The sequence below is a fragment of the Bufo gargarizans genome, chromosome 4 (assembly GCF_014858855.1).
Source record: "Bufo gargarizans isolate SCDJY-AF-19 chromosome 4, ASM1485885v1, whole genome shotgun sequence".
In the NCBI taxonomy this organism is placed as follows: Eukaryota; Metazoa; Chordata; class Amphibia; order Anura; family Bufonidae; genus Bufo; species Bufo gargarizans.
Window position 1 is genome coordinate 34,089,239 of NC_058083.1, and position 17,144 is coordinate 34,106,382.

Below are 17,144 nucleotides of genomic sequence, written 5' to 3' on the forward strand. Positions count from 1 at the left end.
CGAACATCCAGGTGTTCGCTCAACTCTAGTCATAACATCTCAGCTGTGCGGAGGAAACTCGGAAGTGGCGGGAAGATGGTGTTCCCGGTTGGGTCTGGGAGCTTTACCCGAGGTGACAGTATTCCACTGGGCCAAGCTTGGAGGCGAGGGTATTGGCTCTCCCTGGTCGGCGGGCTTCCAGGACGGTATTTCCAGCGGTGAAATACCCATGTGAACCCAGGCAGCATTTAGATCCTGAGGGGTGCGTATAGTAATCTGTCTCCCGTTCTTCATAACGGCCAGGCCGAATGGGTAAAGCCATCTGAACTAAATGGCAGAGGCCTTGAGAGCTTCTAGGAGTGGCCGAAGAATTCGGTGTTTCGCCAGCGTAGTAGGAGCCAGGTCTTGAAAAAACAAGATCGGTGTGCCTTCAAATTCCAGGCTATCTGCTTCTCTACTTGCTTTCAGCAGAGCCGCAGTGTCCACGTAACTTAGAAGGCCACAAACAACATCTCTCGGCGGATCAGAGCCTTTAGGTTTAGGTCTCAAAGCACTGTGTATCCTCTCAATTGTTATTTTCGCAGCTCTGTCCGTTCCCAGAAGATTCGCAAAAATTTTGCATGCGATTTTTTCCAGAGCTTCCGATTGCGAATGATTCAGGCAGGCCCCGGATCCGAATATTTCGTCTGCTGCTGCGATTTTCTTGATCTTCGATGCGAAGCAAAGCATCATTAAGCAAGTCCTTATGCGAATTTAATGCCGCGCATATTTCTCCCTCATGGCGAATAATCGCATCATGCAAATTTTCTAAGTCCGCCACCCGCTGCCCCATGCTGCGCAGGTCTACCTTGATCTCTGCTAGGTCTTGTCGCAGGGGAACCATAGTCTTCTCCCTCAGAATGCTGAGATGCAGCCGGCGCCATCTTGGGAGTCTCGGCCACACGGGTCTTGGGCTGCTTTTTCAAGTATTGCTCCATATCTGGTTGTTTGGAGCGGACCTGGGTGGTCTCTAAAGGGTCCTTGGTGCGGTCTCTCCCCACTTTGCCCATTTGCGCTGGTAAAAAGGTGCTTTTAATGGGGTTAATCACCAGCTAGTTGAAGGAGCTCAGCAACAGGCAGCCATTCAGGAAGGCAGCCAAGCTCCGCCCCATAGTAGGTATATTCTTGTACATAGGAGCAGTATTATAGTAGTTATATTCTTGTACATAGGAGCAGTATTATAGTAGCTATATTCTTGTACATAGGAGCAGTATTATAGTAGGTATATTCTTGTACATAGAAGCAGTATTATAGTAGTTATATTCTTGTGCATAGGAGCAGCATTATAGTAGTTATATTCTTGTACATAGGAGCAGTATTATAGTAGTTATATTCTTGTACATAGAAGCCGTATTATAGTAGTTATATTCTTGTACATAGGAGCAGTATTATAGTAGTTATATTCTTGTACATAGGAGCAGTATTATAGTAGTTATATTCTTGTACATAGGAGCAGTATTATAATAGTTATATTCTTGTACATAGGAGCAGTATTATAGTAGTTATATTCTTGTACATAGGAGCAGTATTATAGTAGTTATATTAAAGCGCTGCGGAATATGGTGACGCTATATAAATACATTTATTATTATTATTACTACTACAAAAGAGCAGTATGTACCAGTTCTTGTTGATAGGTGCGGTTCTATAGTAGTAATAACTAATAAAAAGAAGCGCTATTATAGAAGTTATAATTAATTTGGGCTGTGTTCTGTGTTATAGTAAATAAGCCCAAAGTAAACACTTCTTGGTTTGTTGTATAACACAGTTTCTCAGATGCACTGTGGGGCACTTTATTTTGCCATGTACTACGATATCACAATGCAACAAGCCAAAATATTGCATTCTAAAAAATGCTTAAATCGCACCTAACCTTTTAACAAACTTTACATTAATCAGTGGTACAGTGTGTACCCAAGGAATAGCCCTATTTTTGGCTATATAACTTTTATATAACTGTATAACTTGTGGGTGGAGACTAGCTGCCATCCACTGCACAAAGAAAGTAGAGGAAAATCTGCTTCTTAAGCTTCTCTTACTCATTCAGAACAACCCCAGGTCATGGAGGGCATTACAGATAACTACTGACCTGGATGGTTGGGAATAATTTACAAACCGGATTCCAAAAAAGTTAGGACACTATACAAATCGTGAATAAAAACTGAATGCAATGATGTGGAGGTGCCAACTTCTAATATTTTATTCAGAATAGAACATAAATCACGGAACAAAAGTTTAAACTGAGAAAATGTACCATTTTAAGGGAAAAATATATATGTTGAATCAGAATTTAATGGTGTCAACAAATCCCCAAAAAGTTGGGACAAGGCCATTTTCACCACTGTGTGGCATCTCCCCTTCTTCTTACAACACTCAACAGACATCTGGGGACCGAGGAGACCAGTTTCTCAAGTTTAGAAATAGGAATGCTCCCCCATTCTTGTCTAATACAGGCCTCTAACTGATAGATGCAAAGTCTTTGCAATTTTTCGCTGGGTAACACCTTTCTGATATTGCTTCACTATCTTTCTGCGCAACATTGTGGGAATTGGTGATCCTCTACCCATCTTGGCTTCTGAGAGACACTGCCACTCTGAGAACCTCTTTTTATACCCAATCATGTTGCCAATTGAACTAATTAGTGTTAATTGGTCTTCCAGCTCTTCGTTATGCTCAAATTTACTCTTTCCAGACTCTTATTGCTACTTGTCCCAACTTTTTGGGGATTTGTTGACACCGTGAAAATTTGAATCAACGTATTTTTCCTTTAAAATGATACATTTACTCGGATTAAACGTTTGATCTGTCATCTACGTTCTATTACAAATAAAATATTGACATTTGCCATCTCCACATCATTGCATTCAGTTTTATTCACAATTTGTTTAGTGTCCCGACTTTTTGGGAATCCGGTTTGTATTTGAGCTGTGATTAAAACTTCCTATTTAGCTGTGCAGTCTCTTTGTCTGTGTGTATCTCCGCTCCTGCTCACTCCTCCCCTCTCCTTTGACTCCTTCTGTAAATCTGATCTGCCCTGGACAGATTTAAGAAAGTTTCCATAGTAAAAACCAATTTGCAAGGGGTGCGGTGGGAAGAGATAAACTGCTGATAACATGTGAACTAGACATTTCTCAACGATAAAACATATTACAACGTTTCTTGTGGTCGCTTGTACTGAATAATGTAGGCAAAGTTGTGTGAAAAGTTAGTAACTATTTAAACACAAATATTAATTTGTGCCATACAATTGATCCTGTTATTTTTATATCATATTTTTATGCCTTGTTTGTTCACTTCTGTTATTGTATCTACCTTGGTAGGATTGCTCTGAATGGTACCGTAGACTGGAGAGCAGGAGATAAAATAGTTTTAAGTTCATCATCGTATGAGGCTCATCAAGCTGAACTTGTTCATCTTAGAGATATATATGGAACTATTGTTCGGATATGGGGCAAGCTAAACTATTGGCATTCTGGTAAGTCATAAACAAGATTAGTTATTCAATTTTAATTATATATCATGTGGGGTACCAAAACTACTCCAACCACCTTAAAACTATTTTAGCTTAGTAAAAAGAAGAAGAAAATCCCTTTATTGTTCCTCAGTGGGGAAATTTTGGAATTGTCTGAGATCCTTTTGTCCAACATGGACCTAATGTGCAGATGTTTTATGGTTGTGTTCTCCTTTTACCATATTCTGAACGCTCTACAACCTTGGCTCCCATCAACTTTTCTGGCCTGTGTTCGTAATTAGAGATGAGTGAATCGAAGTAGATGAAGTGCAATTCGATCAGAATTTCAGGAAAAAATTGATTCGCGCCCAATCCGAATTTTTCTTCACACTTCGCGTTAACGAATCAATTTTTTTTCTTAAAATGGCTGCTGCATGTGTTAGGACATGGAGCAAGGAACTCTGGGAACAAGGGATCACCCACAATGCCATGCATGCAGCCAATCAGCAGCCAGCCAGTCCTGTGATGTAACAGTCCTATAAATAGCCTCAGCCATCTAGGATTTAGCCATTTACTAGTGTACTTAGTACAATGATAGGCGTCAGCAGGCGCTAGCGACAGTGGTAGAAAAGAATTTCAAACTTTTATTTTGCTGTACTGTATATAAATTCAGGGAAATAATAGGGAGGAATAATTCCACAGTATTGAAGCAGAACAGGGTTCAGTAGGGGAGTTTACAGCCTGGGTAATAGGAACAATCATATTACACCTTGCTGCACTGACTGGGGATCCAATTTGCCAAAGTACAGCAAAATAAAAGTTTGAAATTCTTTTCTACCACTGTCCCTAGCGCCTGCTGACGCCTCTCATTGCACTAAGTACACTAGTAAATGGCTAAATCCAAGATGGCTGAGGCTATTTATAGGACTGTGACATCACAAGGCTGGCTGGCTGCTGATTGGCTGCATGCATGGCGGTTCTTGAATGGTTGACTCGGTCATCCATTTCATCCCAAGTGACATCAGACACCCCCAGCCAAGAGTCGGTGGGTTCGTCAGACACAACCCTTAGTTGGCATGTCCCGGGAGAAGGCCCTGTGCCCTCACCTGTCCTCAACCTGCTTCTGTCCTTTTCTGTTCCCTCAGCCAGAGAAGTATTATATGCTGTGGGCTCAGCTTATACCCTAGAGTGGCTGGGAGTCAGCAGGGTGGCAGCAGTGGGAGGTCAGGGAGCCAAATGTGCGCGGGGTATACCACCCGCTTTGCAGGAGCCAACCTGCCTGGGAAGTAGTGGTGCAAGGGTTCACGGAATGAGCGGTGGTAGCAGTCAGTCAGTGCATAGTGTTGGGGGTAAAATCACCTACTAGGCGGTGTGGCAGTTTTTTGTTAAGCCGCCAGACGAGGTGAACATGGCCATTTGTAGAATCTGTGGGCAGAAGGTGAAGCTTGGCCAGGGTGCCAATGTTGGCACCAAGGCCCTGCGTCAACATATGCAGCGTCACCAAAAAAGTGGCCTGGGAGAACCGTGGCTCCGATATGGTGGTCCAGCCTGCCGCAGCAACTGCTGCATCACCCAATGGCACACACCTGATTTCAGGCGGTCAAGACTCCACCAACTCAGCCAAAGGGAGCTGTCTGTCCTTCCCATCATCTGCTGGTCCTGATGCTCCTGCTCCTCCTCCTTGACAATCATTCTGTCAGCAATTGATCACCGAAGGGTGCATGCCTGCCCTCATCCAATGGAGCAGAAGCTGAATGTGCTCCTGGCCAAGTTGCTGGTGCTGCAGTCCCTCCCTTTCCAAATGGTGGACTTTGCACCTTTCAAAGAACTGATGGCTTGTGCCGAGCCAAGGTGGAGAGTCCTAAGCCATCATTTCATTGCCAAAAAGGCAGCACCAGCCCTGCACAAGTATGTAGAACAGAAGGCGTGCCGGTCCTTGAGCCTGTTGGTGTCTACCAAAGTGCACGGCAGCGCCGACGTGTGGAGAGGTAACTATGGTTATGGATAATACATGTCCTTTACGGCCCACTGGGTGAATCTGGTTCCTGCACAGCCACACCAGCAACTTGGCCAGGTGACGCCGCTTCTGCCTCCATGTTCTCACGCTGTTGGTCCTTCGACAATGTCCGCCTCTGCCTCCTCATTGTCTAACGTGTCCTCAGCCTCCACTGCAGGGACAATTAACAGTTCCCCTCCAGCATACCACATGTGCAGGGCACGGTGGTGTCGCACTGTTCTGCACCTCGTTTGCCTGGGCGAACGGAGTCACACAGGGGAGGAACTGCTCAGTGTCCTTCATTAAGAAATCAAATCCTGGCTTTCTTTGTGACAACTCAGAATCTGAACCATGGTGACCGACAAAAGGAAGAACATGGTGTCGGCGCTGTGTTAAGGAGGGTTGAGCCATGCGCTCTGCATGGCACACATGTTCAATCTGGTTGGCAAGCGGTTCCTGAAGTCTTCCACCCATCTGTAAGTCATCCTAAAAATGGCCAGGAAACTTTGCATGCACTTCAGCCACTCGTACACCGCAAAGCACACCCTCCTTATGCTGCAGCTTTTTTGTTTTAGCAATACTAATGGATTACTGACCAAAATCTGATCGAGTGAAGGCGGATGCTCCACAGACAGGATCCGTTTTTTGGGGGTTATTGTTCTGACAGATTAAAGGAAGGACAAAATACTCAGTGACGTTAACACAAACTTACTGCTGACATCCACTCTCTTCTGTTGGGGGCTCTAGTTGTATAAGCGTTTAATAGAACAAGTTCTGTAGACATCTATGTGGAATCAGTGAATTGGTGTAAAAGGAGTGTGCTCTTTCATGCTATAGTAGGATCTTGGGACTCTGCATGGTTCTTTGTACCTGGCGATAACATTGACCTGTAAGGCTGAGTTCACACAAGTTATTTGGTCAGTTTTGGCCCTGTAACTGCCCAAATAAGTGAAGTGTGCAGTGATTCTAAGAGTGACACCTGTCATCTGCATGTCATACTGACTCACAGTATTATTTCACTACCACAGCAGACTCCCTATGCGTTACTGCAAGGCACAGTGTTCTACACCACTATACAGGCTCTCTGCAGCCAGGAAATAGCTGTTTTTAACACGATTCACCACTAATAAATTCGGATAGGACTGATTTATTTTGCCCGAATCGATTTTTTGGCAACTTTGCTCATCTCATATTCGTAATGTTGAGGAGACAACATAGTCCTATTGAATGCTTCAAGACTCCAGGATTTTTTTGAAGTATAAAATATTAATACTAATTATTACCATGATGGAAAGAGTTCATGATGGAAACTATGAGATTGTAAGAAGGAAGTCCCGAAAAGTTTATTAGTTCGTTCTTCACCAGTAAACTTACTATAATTATTCTAAAACCATTTAGCAATATTCGTTTTTCACATAACTTATAGGAAATTGTCTCACTGAGGTCAAGCACATGGGTTACAGAACAGAAGCATCAGTGGGGCATAGCACAGAATCAAGGACAGAAGAATCACCTAGGACACATGAGTATGATCATTAATAGAAGCATCACTGGGGAAACTTGAACAATATGAAGAACAGAAACATCACTAGAGAAACATATGCAATAATACTAATAGCAGAAGCATGTGCAAGACTTATGGACAAGGTTACAAAGAGAAGCATTAATAGGAATACATGGACTAGGATCGTGAACAGGACCAAAAGGGTCAAGAACAGGATAATACATGAGTCAAGAAGGGAAGAATAGCTGAAAACGCATGGACATAGATCAAGAATATTAGAATCACTGGGGAAACATGGACAAAATCAAGAACATTAAAATCACTTGTGGACAGGATGAAGAACAGAATAATCACTAGTGACATATTGGCAGGTTCAAAAACATAAACAGCACTGGGGACACATGGATTTGACCAAGAACAGAAGGATCACTAGGCACACATGGGCAGTATTAAGAACAGGATAGTTTGACACAGGAGCAGGATCAAGAACAGAAGCATGACTGGTGACACATTGGCAAGATAAAAAACTGAACCATCACTGGGGACACATGGACAGAATAAAAAACGGAAGAATCACTGGGAACACATGGACAGGATCAAGAACAGAAGAATTAATGGTGACATGTTGGCAAGAACCAAAACAGAACCATTACTGGGGACACATGTACATGATCACAAAGAGAAGCATCACTGGGGAGTCATTTACATGATCAAGAACAGAAAAGAAAAGTTTTACTGTGCACACATATACAGGATCAAGAATAAAACCATCACTAGGGACACATGGACAGGGGCAAAACAGAAGCATCACTGGAACACGAGCAGGATCAAGAACAGAAATATCACTAGGAATACATAGACAGGATCAAGAACAGGAACATCACTAGGACACATGGTCAGGATCAAGAACAGGAACATCACTGGGACACATGGTCAGGATCAAGAACAGGAACATGACCAGAACACATGGTCAGGATCAAGAACAGGAATATCACCTGGGTCATATAGGATTAATAAGAGAAGCATTACTGAGAATAGATGGATAGCCAATGGAGACCCATGGACAGGGCCAAGAACAGAAGCTTCACTGAGGAACATGACCAAGGTGAATGACAGATGCAACACCTGATAGAACAGCAGAGAGACATAGGCAATCCAGAAACTGTGCTGAATATAGCTATAATCTGAAAATATTTGCCTAATCCTAGATCAAACTACTTCATTCTTCAAACCCCCAACATATAACAGACATAATCAGTCAGACCAGGAGGCTATCTTGTGTGTAAGCCCTATGTGTACCCACCTAAACTAACAGATAGTGTTGAGTGAATCGAAGCATCCAAAGCGTTATTTGGTCTGAAGTTTAGGAAAACTTTGATTAGCAACGAAGGCAAATTTCCTTGCGCTTCGTGGTAAGGTATCAATTTTTCCTAAAATGGCAGCTGCAAAGTGGAAGTAAGAAGCCCGGGAACACAAGATTACCTATAATGCGCATGTAGCTATCCCCTATGATGTCACAGCCTTATAAAAGCCGCATCCCGCGCGGTCTCCACCATTGTTGTCTTATTTTATTTTTTGGCGGATCTGTGTTTTGCAGACCATAAAATACATACGGTCGTGTGCATGAGCCCTTACACATAGGATTTCCAGCTCTTTGGATGAGTTATAGTTTTATTAAAAGGGTCAGATATATTTATTATTGTCCAGCAGTGTGAATAAGAACAGTGAGATGATATTTGGTGGAGTGAACAGGACACCAGTATAGCCAGCTGTCTGCCCTACAGCACCATGTCCTGATGAGGCTGACAGGGAGCCTGTGACTCGTGAACTGACTAAACTAGAGGAACTACTGAACTAACCTGCTCCTAGAATGAATCCTGACAGTGTAGTTTAGGGATCAGCAACCTTCGGCACTCCAGCTGTTGTGAAACTACAACTCCCAGCATGCTCCTTTCACTTCTGTGATAGTTCAGAGAACAACTAAGCAAGTGTGCATGATGGGAGATGTAGCTTCACAACACCTGGGGTGCCGATGGTTGCTAACCCCTGCTCTAGTTTAATGAGATGTAGAACACTGAGCGCAGCAGCGCCCCCTATAGTAGTTCAGATCCACTCATGGCGAATGTATGAGAGAGCTGAAAAGCAGTGCAGCAGCGCCAACAGCATCTTCAGCACACAGGACGGTATTTTATCACAAAACAGGTGAGTTTTATGAACCTACTTACACACACTGTATACTCTCGCATGCACACAGAGGGGCTGAGTCTAAGCAGTATCATTTTTTGTTTTATTTCATTTGTATTTGCAGATCTATATTGTGTTTTTCTACTTTTCTAGAAGTAGGAACTATAAAGCAAGTGGTAGTGACAGTGAATAATCCTGCTGGAGCTGCTGTGTCCTCACCGTCTACTCCGCCCAGTTGCTTTAGTTCCTGGTGAACTAATCTTTCTCAGGAATGGGAACTAAATGAGCTGATTGTTCATGAACTACCCATCACTACTGTGAGCTGAGCATAGGGAGAAGTAACAAGCGCTCATGTGCTCAGGACAGTGTTGCTGCAAACTGTTAATAGGACAATATTGGAGAGTGCAGGGAGAGTACAGGGAGACTGCAGGGAGAGTACAGGGAGACTGCAGGGAGAGTGCAGGGAGACTGCAGGGAGAGTACAGGGAGACTGCAGGGAGAGTACAGGGAGACTGCAGGGAGAGTACAGGGAGACTGCAGGGAGACTGCAGGGAGAGTGCAGGGAGAGTGCAGGGAGAATACAGGGAGACTGCAGGGAGAGTACAGGGAGAGTGCAGGGAGACTGCAGGGAGACTGCAGGGAGAGTGCAGGGAGAGTGCAGGGAGAGTGCAGGGAGACTGCAGGGAGAGTACAGGGAGACTGCAGGGAGAGTGTATCACCGTGTGCATCACATTCATAGTTAATCCATTCTGGTAGGGATACAGATAGTGTGCTTCAGTATTAACAGCAGGTGTCATATATTTCTGTGTACATCACTGGGCAGTATACTGACATTCAGAGTTAATCCGTTATTTTAGTGTTACAGTTAGGGTCCATTCACACATCCGTAGTGCATTGCAGATCTGTAATACACCCGGCCGGCACCCCCATAGAAATGCCTATTCTTGTCTGCAATCGCGCGGAATGGGTGCGGACAACACTTGCAGACGTGTGAATGGAGTCTTAGTGTGCCTCAGTGTTAAAGGCAGGTGCCATATATCGCCGTGTGCATTGCTGCTGCTGACACCCTCCCTACTGTGTCATGGGGCCACTAATGTCACTGTTACTGCTGGGTATGGAGCGGGCTCACTGCAGCAGCGCGCTCCATACATTCCCTCAGCCAACGTGACGTATGGGTATACCTGATTTATAGCGATTAGTGACTTGAACTGAAGTTTTTTCCCGAATTTACTTTGTCACCAGTTAAGTGAGAAATTATTTCAGGCAATCATTTGTGAGCTGGGTCTAGGCGGCTTCACCATCCTGAAATAAATCTACTAGTAGATATTATAAGGATTAAAGTGTCCATTTCAGCTGAATTAAAACTTGTCAAATCAATGCTCCTATTTCACTCCTGAGTGAGTCAGCGCTGGCCGCGATAATGCCGGATATAGGGAATCTTTCTCCTTCCTAATCACTTTTTGTTTGTCTTTCTAGGCATACTGGGGGTCATTTATCAAACTGGTGTAAAAGTAGAACTGACTTAGTTGCTTATAGCAACCAGATTCCACCGTTTATTTTGGCAGCTCCTTTGTAAAATTAAAGGTGAAATCTGATTGGTTGCTATGGGCAACTGAACTAATTCTACTTTACACCAGTTTGATAAATGACCACTATAGAGTAGTAATTATTTTTTTACACCAACAGACTACAGTGCTTAAAGTGACACTCCACCTACAGTAGGATGTAATTTACTTCAGTTTCCTTTTATGAATTATTTAAATTTTTGCTTTTTGCCTTCCAGAGATCATACATTTCCTGTATGAGTTTTTTTTTTTTTTTTGCTTTGTTTTTTTGCAGGATGAGTTTTACATGTTCCAGTGCATTTATGTTAGTGTTTAATTTACATTAATTTTTATATTGGCAAAATTTAGTTTTTATTATGTTTTGATGCTAAAAAATTTATAGTCCAGGTTGGTATGGCTGTGACAATATAAAATATTTGTACATTATATTAGGGTCTTGGACTTATATTTTATAAAATGTGTTTTCGTTTTTGTGTTTTAATGCCTATTGTTTAACATTACTTTTTTATTCATTTTACCTTTTTTTTTTTTTACATGTCAGGGGAATTTAATTTGTAAGTAAAAAATTTTTACTATAATGTACTGCCATATAACTTTACTCGTACAAAAGCAGTTGTTAGTTGAGCAGCCGCGATGCGGGCGGGTTGTCGCCATCCTGTGGTGAAGAACCTTGCAGCAAATTAGCCGGTAGCTGCCTTTCATGTAATAATGCACTGCACTGTATAGTCCTTCTTCATTGTTAATGGCCACGTGGCACCTTTAACCAGAGGCTGTTGCTGGTATGGGGTTCGGCTGGTTAGTTGGGGGCACAATATGCATATTACTGCTGTTCTGGCCTGAAATCTCCTGCAGGTTATTTGACAGTAAACCCAGAATATTAATCAGCTCTTGCATACCCACTTCTCCAACCCCAGCGCTCTCCTGCCCTACAGGTGGGAGCCCTTCTTCTGTCATCTGCTTTTCCTCCTTTTCCACATAATCTAATATGGATGAGAATATGTCATCAGGAACATCCAGCTCCTCCGCTCTCTGGATCTTGCTGACTTTTCTAGGACATGGAGACCAAGAAGGATGATTTGGAAGAAGTAAATCCAGCAAAGATGAGGATGGACATCATTAAAACCTGGCCCCCTTTAGGGGTGCAGACTGGATGGTATTGGTTGGCACGCCAGCACTGGAATAATAAAGGCTTCTATCTGCTTGGTATTGAATTACGCTTATGGCTGATGTAGGAATAAGTAAATGTAGGGATAAATAAATAGAACTGACGCAGAATAAGTCTCCCTGTACTCTCCCTGCAGACTCCCTACAACCTTCCTCTCTAATATTCTTCTATTAATCATTTTTAGCAACACTGTCCCTAGCGTATCAGCTCTCGCCATATCTCTCCCAGGACAATGGTGGAGACTGTGCGGGATGAGGGTTTTATAGGGCTGTGATGTCATAGGGGATGCCTATCTGCGGATTGGCTGGCTGCACAGAATTATGGATAATCTCACATTCCCGGGCTTCTTACTTTCATTTTGTAATATGCACAGTCACTATTTTAGGAAAAACTGATTTGTTACAACGAAGCGTGAGGAAATTCTGATTAATTGCTAAGTTTTTGTAAACTCAGACCGAATTCCGCTTTGCTTCGCTCAACACTATTGATAAACTATAGGATAGGTCATTAGTAGTGTTGATCCCAAATATTTGAATCGCTAATTTTTATCGCAAATATGGCCACTTCGAGAATTTGCAAAGATGTAGAATATAGTGCTATATATTCGTATTCGTGAATATTCTAGATTCTTTTCATCTGAACCCATGATCCCTCCCTGCTTCTTGCTTGTGGGCCAATGAGAAGGCGACAATGTCTGTGTCTGAGCTTAGCAACATCCCTAGCAACCAATAGGAAAGTGGCCTACCCTTTACTATATAAGAACCCCCCCAGCAGCCATTTTTTGCAGTTTTTTGCAGTTTTGAGAGAGAGAGAGAGAGCAGTGTCATTGCTGTGCTCTGTGCTTTGCTGTGTCATTACATTAGATAGTTAGTTAGCTTATATATATATAATACAGATAGTTAGTAGGAGATAGTCTGTGCAGGTTATATCCTGATATAGTGGAGCTGATAGGTTCCAGTGCAGGGTGTTAGGTAGTGTGATAGGGATTACTGTTTCTCTGCTGGCCATACATACATGCTACAGACATAGTGCTGTGATGTCACAACAATACTTAGTGCACCAATCAGTAATATGTAGTCAGACCTGCTAAATGTGAAGTTGCACGTATTGCGCAAAACTATGCGCACCACTAATTGCCGATTTGCGCAATCGCAAATATATTGGAGCACTCTATCTGCATATAAAGCTATTGTAATGTTCTGCCGTGCCAACCAATTTCTCCAGTCTCAGGAAACTTCTAGCAGCTTGAAAAATGTAGCAACAGTGACCCACGACTGTATTGCGCCCACAATGCGCGCATATTATATTGCCAATTTTCGCAATCAAGAAAATAATTGCAAATTCTCGAATAACTCAAAGGAAGCTGTAAAACCTGCAAGCATTGAGCTCCAACTAGTGACTGCTACAGCGAAAGAAAGAAAGAAGCTAAGTGCCCTAATGTCTGTCACCACGAGCCTGTTGGCAGTTACGTGGTCTGTGTCTCTGGTTGTTGCACCACTGATCTAAGCTACTTCCCACCTCTTTCTGTTGGGGAAACATTACTGTCCAAGCAGATTCATATGACAAAAGTATCTCATGCATTGCTACTGTTAATACAGCTTTGTGTAGATGTCTCCTGTTAGTAATGACCCCGAGTTGAAAAGATTGAAGAAGTGAACTTTTTCCTTGTGTCTTCGATATGCACCACTGCACCTCGATGGCCTGCCGGAGCACACTCCTGGGAGCACACCCATGGCTTCTTTTCAGAGTTCACTTAGAACACTTAAGGTCTGTTCAGGGATGCGGAAAAAAGGAACAAATGTTAAGAGGTGCACAAACCAAAAGCATATACCAAACATTAGCATAACGCAAGATTTTTAATCTCGGAAAACTATGGCAAGGACTCATGAGGGATCACATTCTGGTGGGAATCCATTATCTTTATATCCATAAATCTTCACTTAAAGGGATTCACTGGTAAACCAGCCATAATATCTTGTAGCACTAGTTCAGCTGAACGTAATGATACCTTTCACGTAGCAATCAGTTGCTTTTAATCCATATTCAACTGAGCAGATAAGTGCATGGCGGACGAACCCTAGCCACTCTGTCCACCCTTGCTCCTCCTGGTTCCTCTTGCAGCCCCTCTTTTTGAATGTGCAGGAACTTAATAATAAAAAAATCTATCAACTACAAACTGTGCCGTCTTTGTAAAGACTAATAGCAACATTGTGTTTGGTGACCGTATAGGTTGGGAGGACAAGCTCCTAATGCCTGATGAGTGCAGGTCCCTTAATTTTCATTTACTGATGCACTAAGACCAGTCTGCCTGTAGAATCCAATGAAGAGATAGACAGCGTGACACAAACAGCGCTTAGGTCTTTTTATATCTCCCAGGAATGTAGATGGGGAAACTTGTGGGACATGAGGCAGAGGTGGGCACATATTTAAAGAGGACCTTCCAACTGTCTGTAGTATATTAAGCGTATGGCACTGTAATATGAATGTTTTTGTAGACATCAGATTTATGGGATTGGGTTGATATTACAGATAAACTAGTGAGGTGCATGTGCCATTTTGTTTGAACCCTGCTCAGTCGGAATGTTTATATTGTAACGCATTTTGGCAGCCAGCTGTATTCTGTCAGGAAGATAACAGTTAACATATTAATTGTGTGAGAAATGTAAAAGGTAATTTGTTTACAGGTACAATACACTCAATTGGAGATACCTGGAAAATCCCACTGATGGCAGAGGTTGGCTTGTTGTCTCGCAATGTCCAGATTGATACCGACACACCCTGTTCGGGTAGAATTATGGTTGGCCAATATACAAATGTTCTTGGGGAAGAATACTTGGGTATGTGAAGAGCTACTTTCCTACAGTATGTAAAGTTTTTGCTTTTTTTTTTTGCATTCTTGCATGTTCATTCTACTGAGCTCCAAAATAATAAACTACTTTATTCATAAAAATATATATATATATATATATATATATATACATTTAAAATAGATAAATATGTTTTTTATTTATTTAAAGAGGACCTTTCATCAGAATTAAACTTCGAAATTAACTATACAGGCGTGTAGAGCGGCGCCCAGGGACCCCCCTGCACTTACTGGTATACCTGGGCGCCGCTCCGTTCTCCGGTAATTGCCTCCGGTATCTTTACAGTTAGGCTCCACCCAGGGAAACTGCCGGCGCCTCCTTCTCCAATGCTGCAGCGCTGGCCAATCACAGCGCTCAGCTCATAGCCTGAGAGAGAGCTGAGCGCTGTGATTGGCCAGCGCTGCAGCATGGGAGAAGGAGGCGCCGGCTGGTTCCCCTGGGTGGAGCCTAACTATGAAGATACCGGAGGCAATTACCGGAGAACGGAGCGGCGCCCAGGTATACCAGTAAGTGCAGGGGGGTCCCTGGGCGCCGCTCTACACGCCTGTATAGTTAATTTAGAAGTTTAATTCTGATGAAAGGTCCTCTTTAAATATCATAAAAAGAAAAAAAATAGCAAAACCAAAATTAAAATAGTAAGAAACATGTCACCACACAATGAGCAGACATTAGCAATGCTTCGAGGAAAAATACAGCTGTACATACGTTGTCCAATGAAGCATGCACATTTTTTTATTCTGCTGAGAATTCATACAAAAGGCAAATGGTTTTTATTGAGAAGATCCAAGAAGTTGGAAGTCTTTTCGGCAAAGAACTCTGGAGAAAAATTAGCAAAATAGCTTTATTTCATAAGCCAGAAAATGGACAGTATTTTTCCATAATTCTCCTTCTGGATTGGCGGATTGCGATGGTATGTATATAGCCTCACAAAATCATAGGAATTCATCAGCTAGTAGTAGACTCAAAAAGTGGTTTTCACACCAGGAAAACCCCTTTTTAAAATGAAAACTGTAATCAGCTGACTACCATTAGTCTGATCTTTGAAACCCCCAAAGATCAGCTTTGATCAGCTACAATCAAATCCCCACTATTATGATCAAATGAATGAGTTGGTGACTTTCCTCACAAAATCAATGTGCTTATGTTCTATTACCACTTCGGAGTGATCTGATTTGTTAATGAATGTATTTTTTCTCTGCTTTGTTTCCATAATTTACAAAATTTGTAGACCATAACTATGACTTTTTTATTTCAGGGTCTCTTGAACTTTCAAACACTGAAATTTCTAATTTTGGATCCTCATTGTTCCCATCAATAAACTTTAATAACACATCACAAAGTTCTTTGATTTCTTCTTCAAGCATTCACCACAGCTGTGGAGGGGGTATAAGAGCTACCAACAGCACAAACATTTTGCTACATGCCAATGTATTTTATGACAGCTTTGGACATGGGATTCACCTTGATGGTGGGAGCCATATTCTTACTGATAACCTTCTCATCTTAATGAAGCAACCTGAAACCCAAGCGGAATGGGTAACCGGTGTGAAGATCAATCCATCAAGCCACGTTTTCTTGTCTGGTAATTCAGTGGCAGGATCTGAACGTATTGCATTTCACATACAAGGCCAAAGGTGTCATTTTGGAGAAAAGTCTTGGCTGGACAATGTGGCTCATTCAAGCCTTCATGGAATTCATATCTACTGGGAGGACGGCCTTAAGAATTGTACAAAAATATCTGGATTCTTGTCCTATAAGAACTATGATTATGGCCTTTTCTTTCATGTGGAAGGCAGTGCTGTGGTGGACAGTATAGCGCTTGTAGACAACAGAGTTGGCCTTTTACCAATTGTTTCCCAAGTATCTGTGTATCCTTCCTTAAAGCAATACATCTCAATCAAAAACTCTGTCATAGTTGCGACAAGCCCAGCATTTGACTGCCTACGGGACAGAATTAACCCAATTTCTGCCAATGTCACACTAAGGGACCGAGCCCCATCTTCACCTTACAAAGGGAGAGTGGGCATTCATTGGCCCATGTTTACCTCAAGACCTAGGCATTGGCCAGAGTACCCATGGCACATGCTAGCAGTTGATGGAGCCATCTCTGGTATAATGAAATTGCAAGGTCAGTTAAGTATTACAAGTGAACATCCTACTTGATGTTATTTCATCATATGGACATATAAATATCTTAGTACATGCTAATGGCCTGGTGAGGACATTGGCACAGATTTAATAATGTGTTTAATCTATACCTAGAATCTTTCTAAAATAATGACACGAGTTGACTCAACTAGGGTTTCTCAGCTTTCCTTGACTCACTTGGAAAGGGGTTATGGATTAATGAGAACAGGTGTGTTTTCACAGAACATTCTTCCAAAATATTTTAGC

General features: G+C 42.4%; 1 protein-coding gene across 1 annotated transcript in view; it reads left to right on the forward strand.

Annotated features, from left to right (window-relative positions):
• Positions 1-3,370: 3,370 nt before the first annotated feature.
• The window catches only part of LOC122934681 (fibrocystin-like), a 76,197-nt gene continuing 62,423 nt past the window's right edge, over positions 3,371-17,144 (forward strand). The window contains exons 1-3 of the mRNA XM_044290321.1: positions 3,371-3,493; positions 14,568-14,720; positions 16,006-16,878. Of these exons, the coding sequence (XP_044146256.1) occupies positions 14,609-14,720; positions 16,006-16,878 (985 nt within the window). The 5' untranslated portion in view covers positions 3,371-3,493; positions 14,568-14,608. The remainder of the gene's footprint in view (positions 3,494-14,567; positions 14,721-16,005; positions 16,879-17,144) is intronic.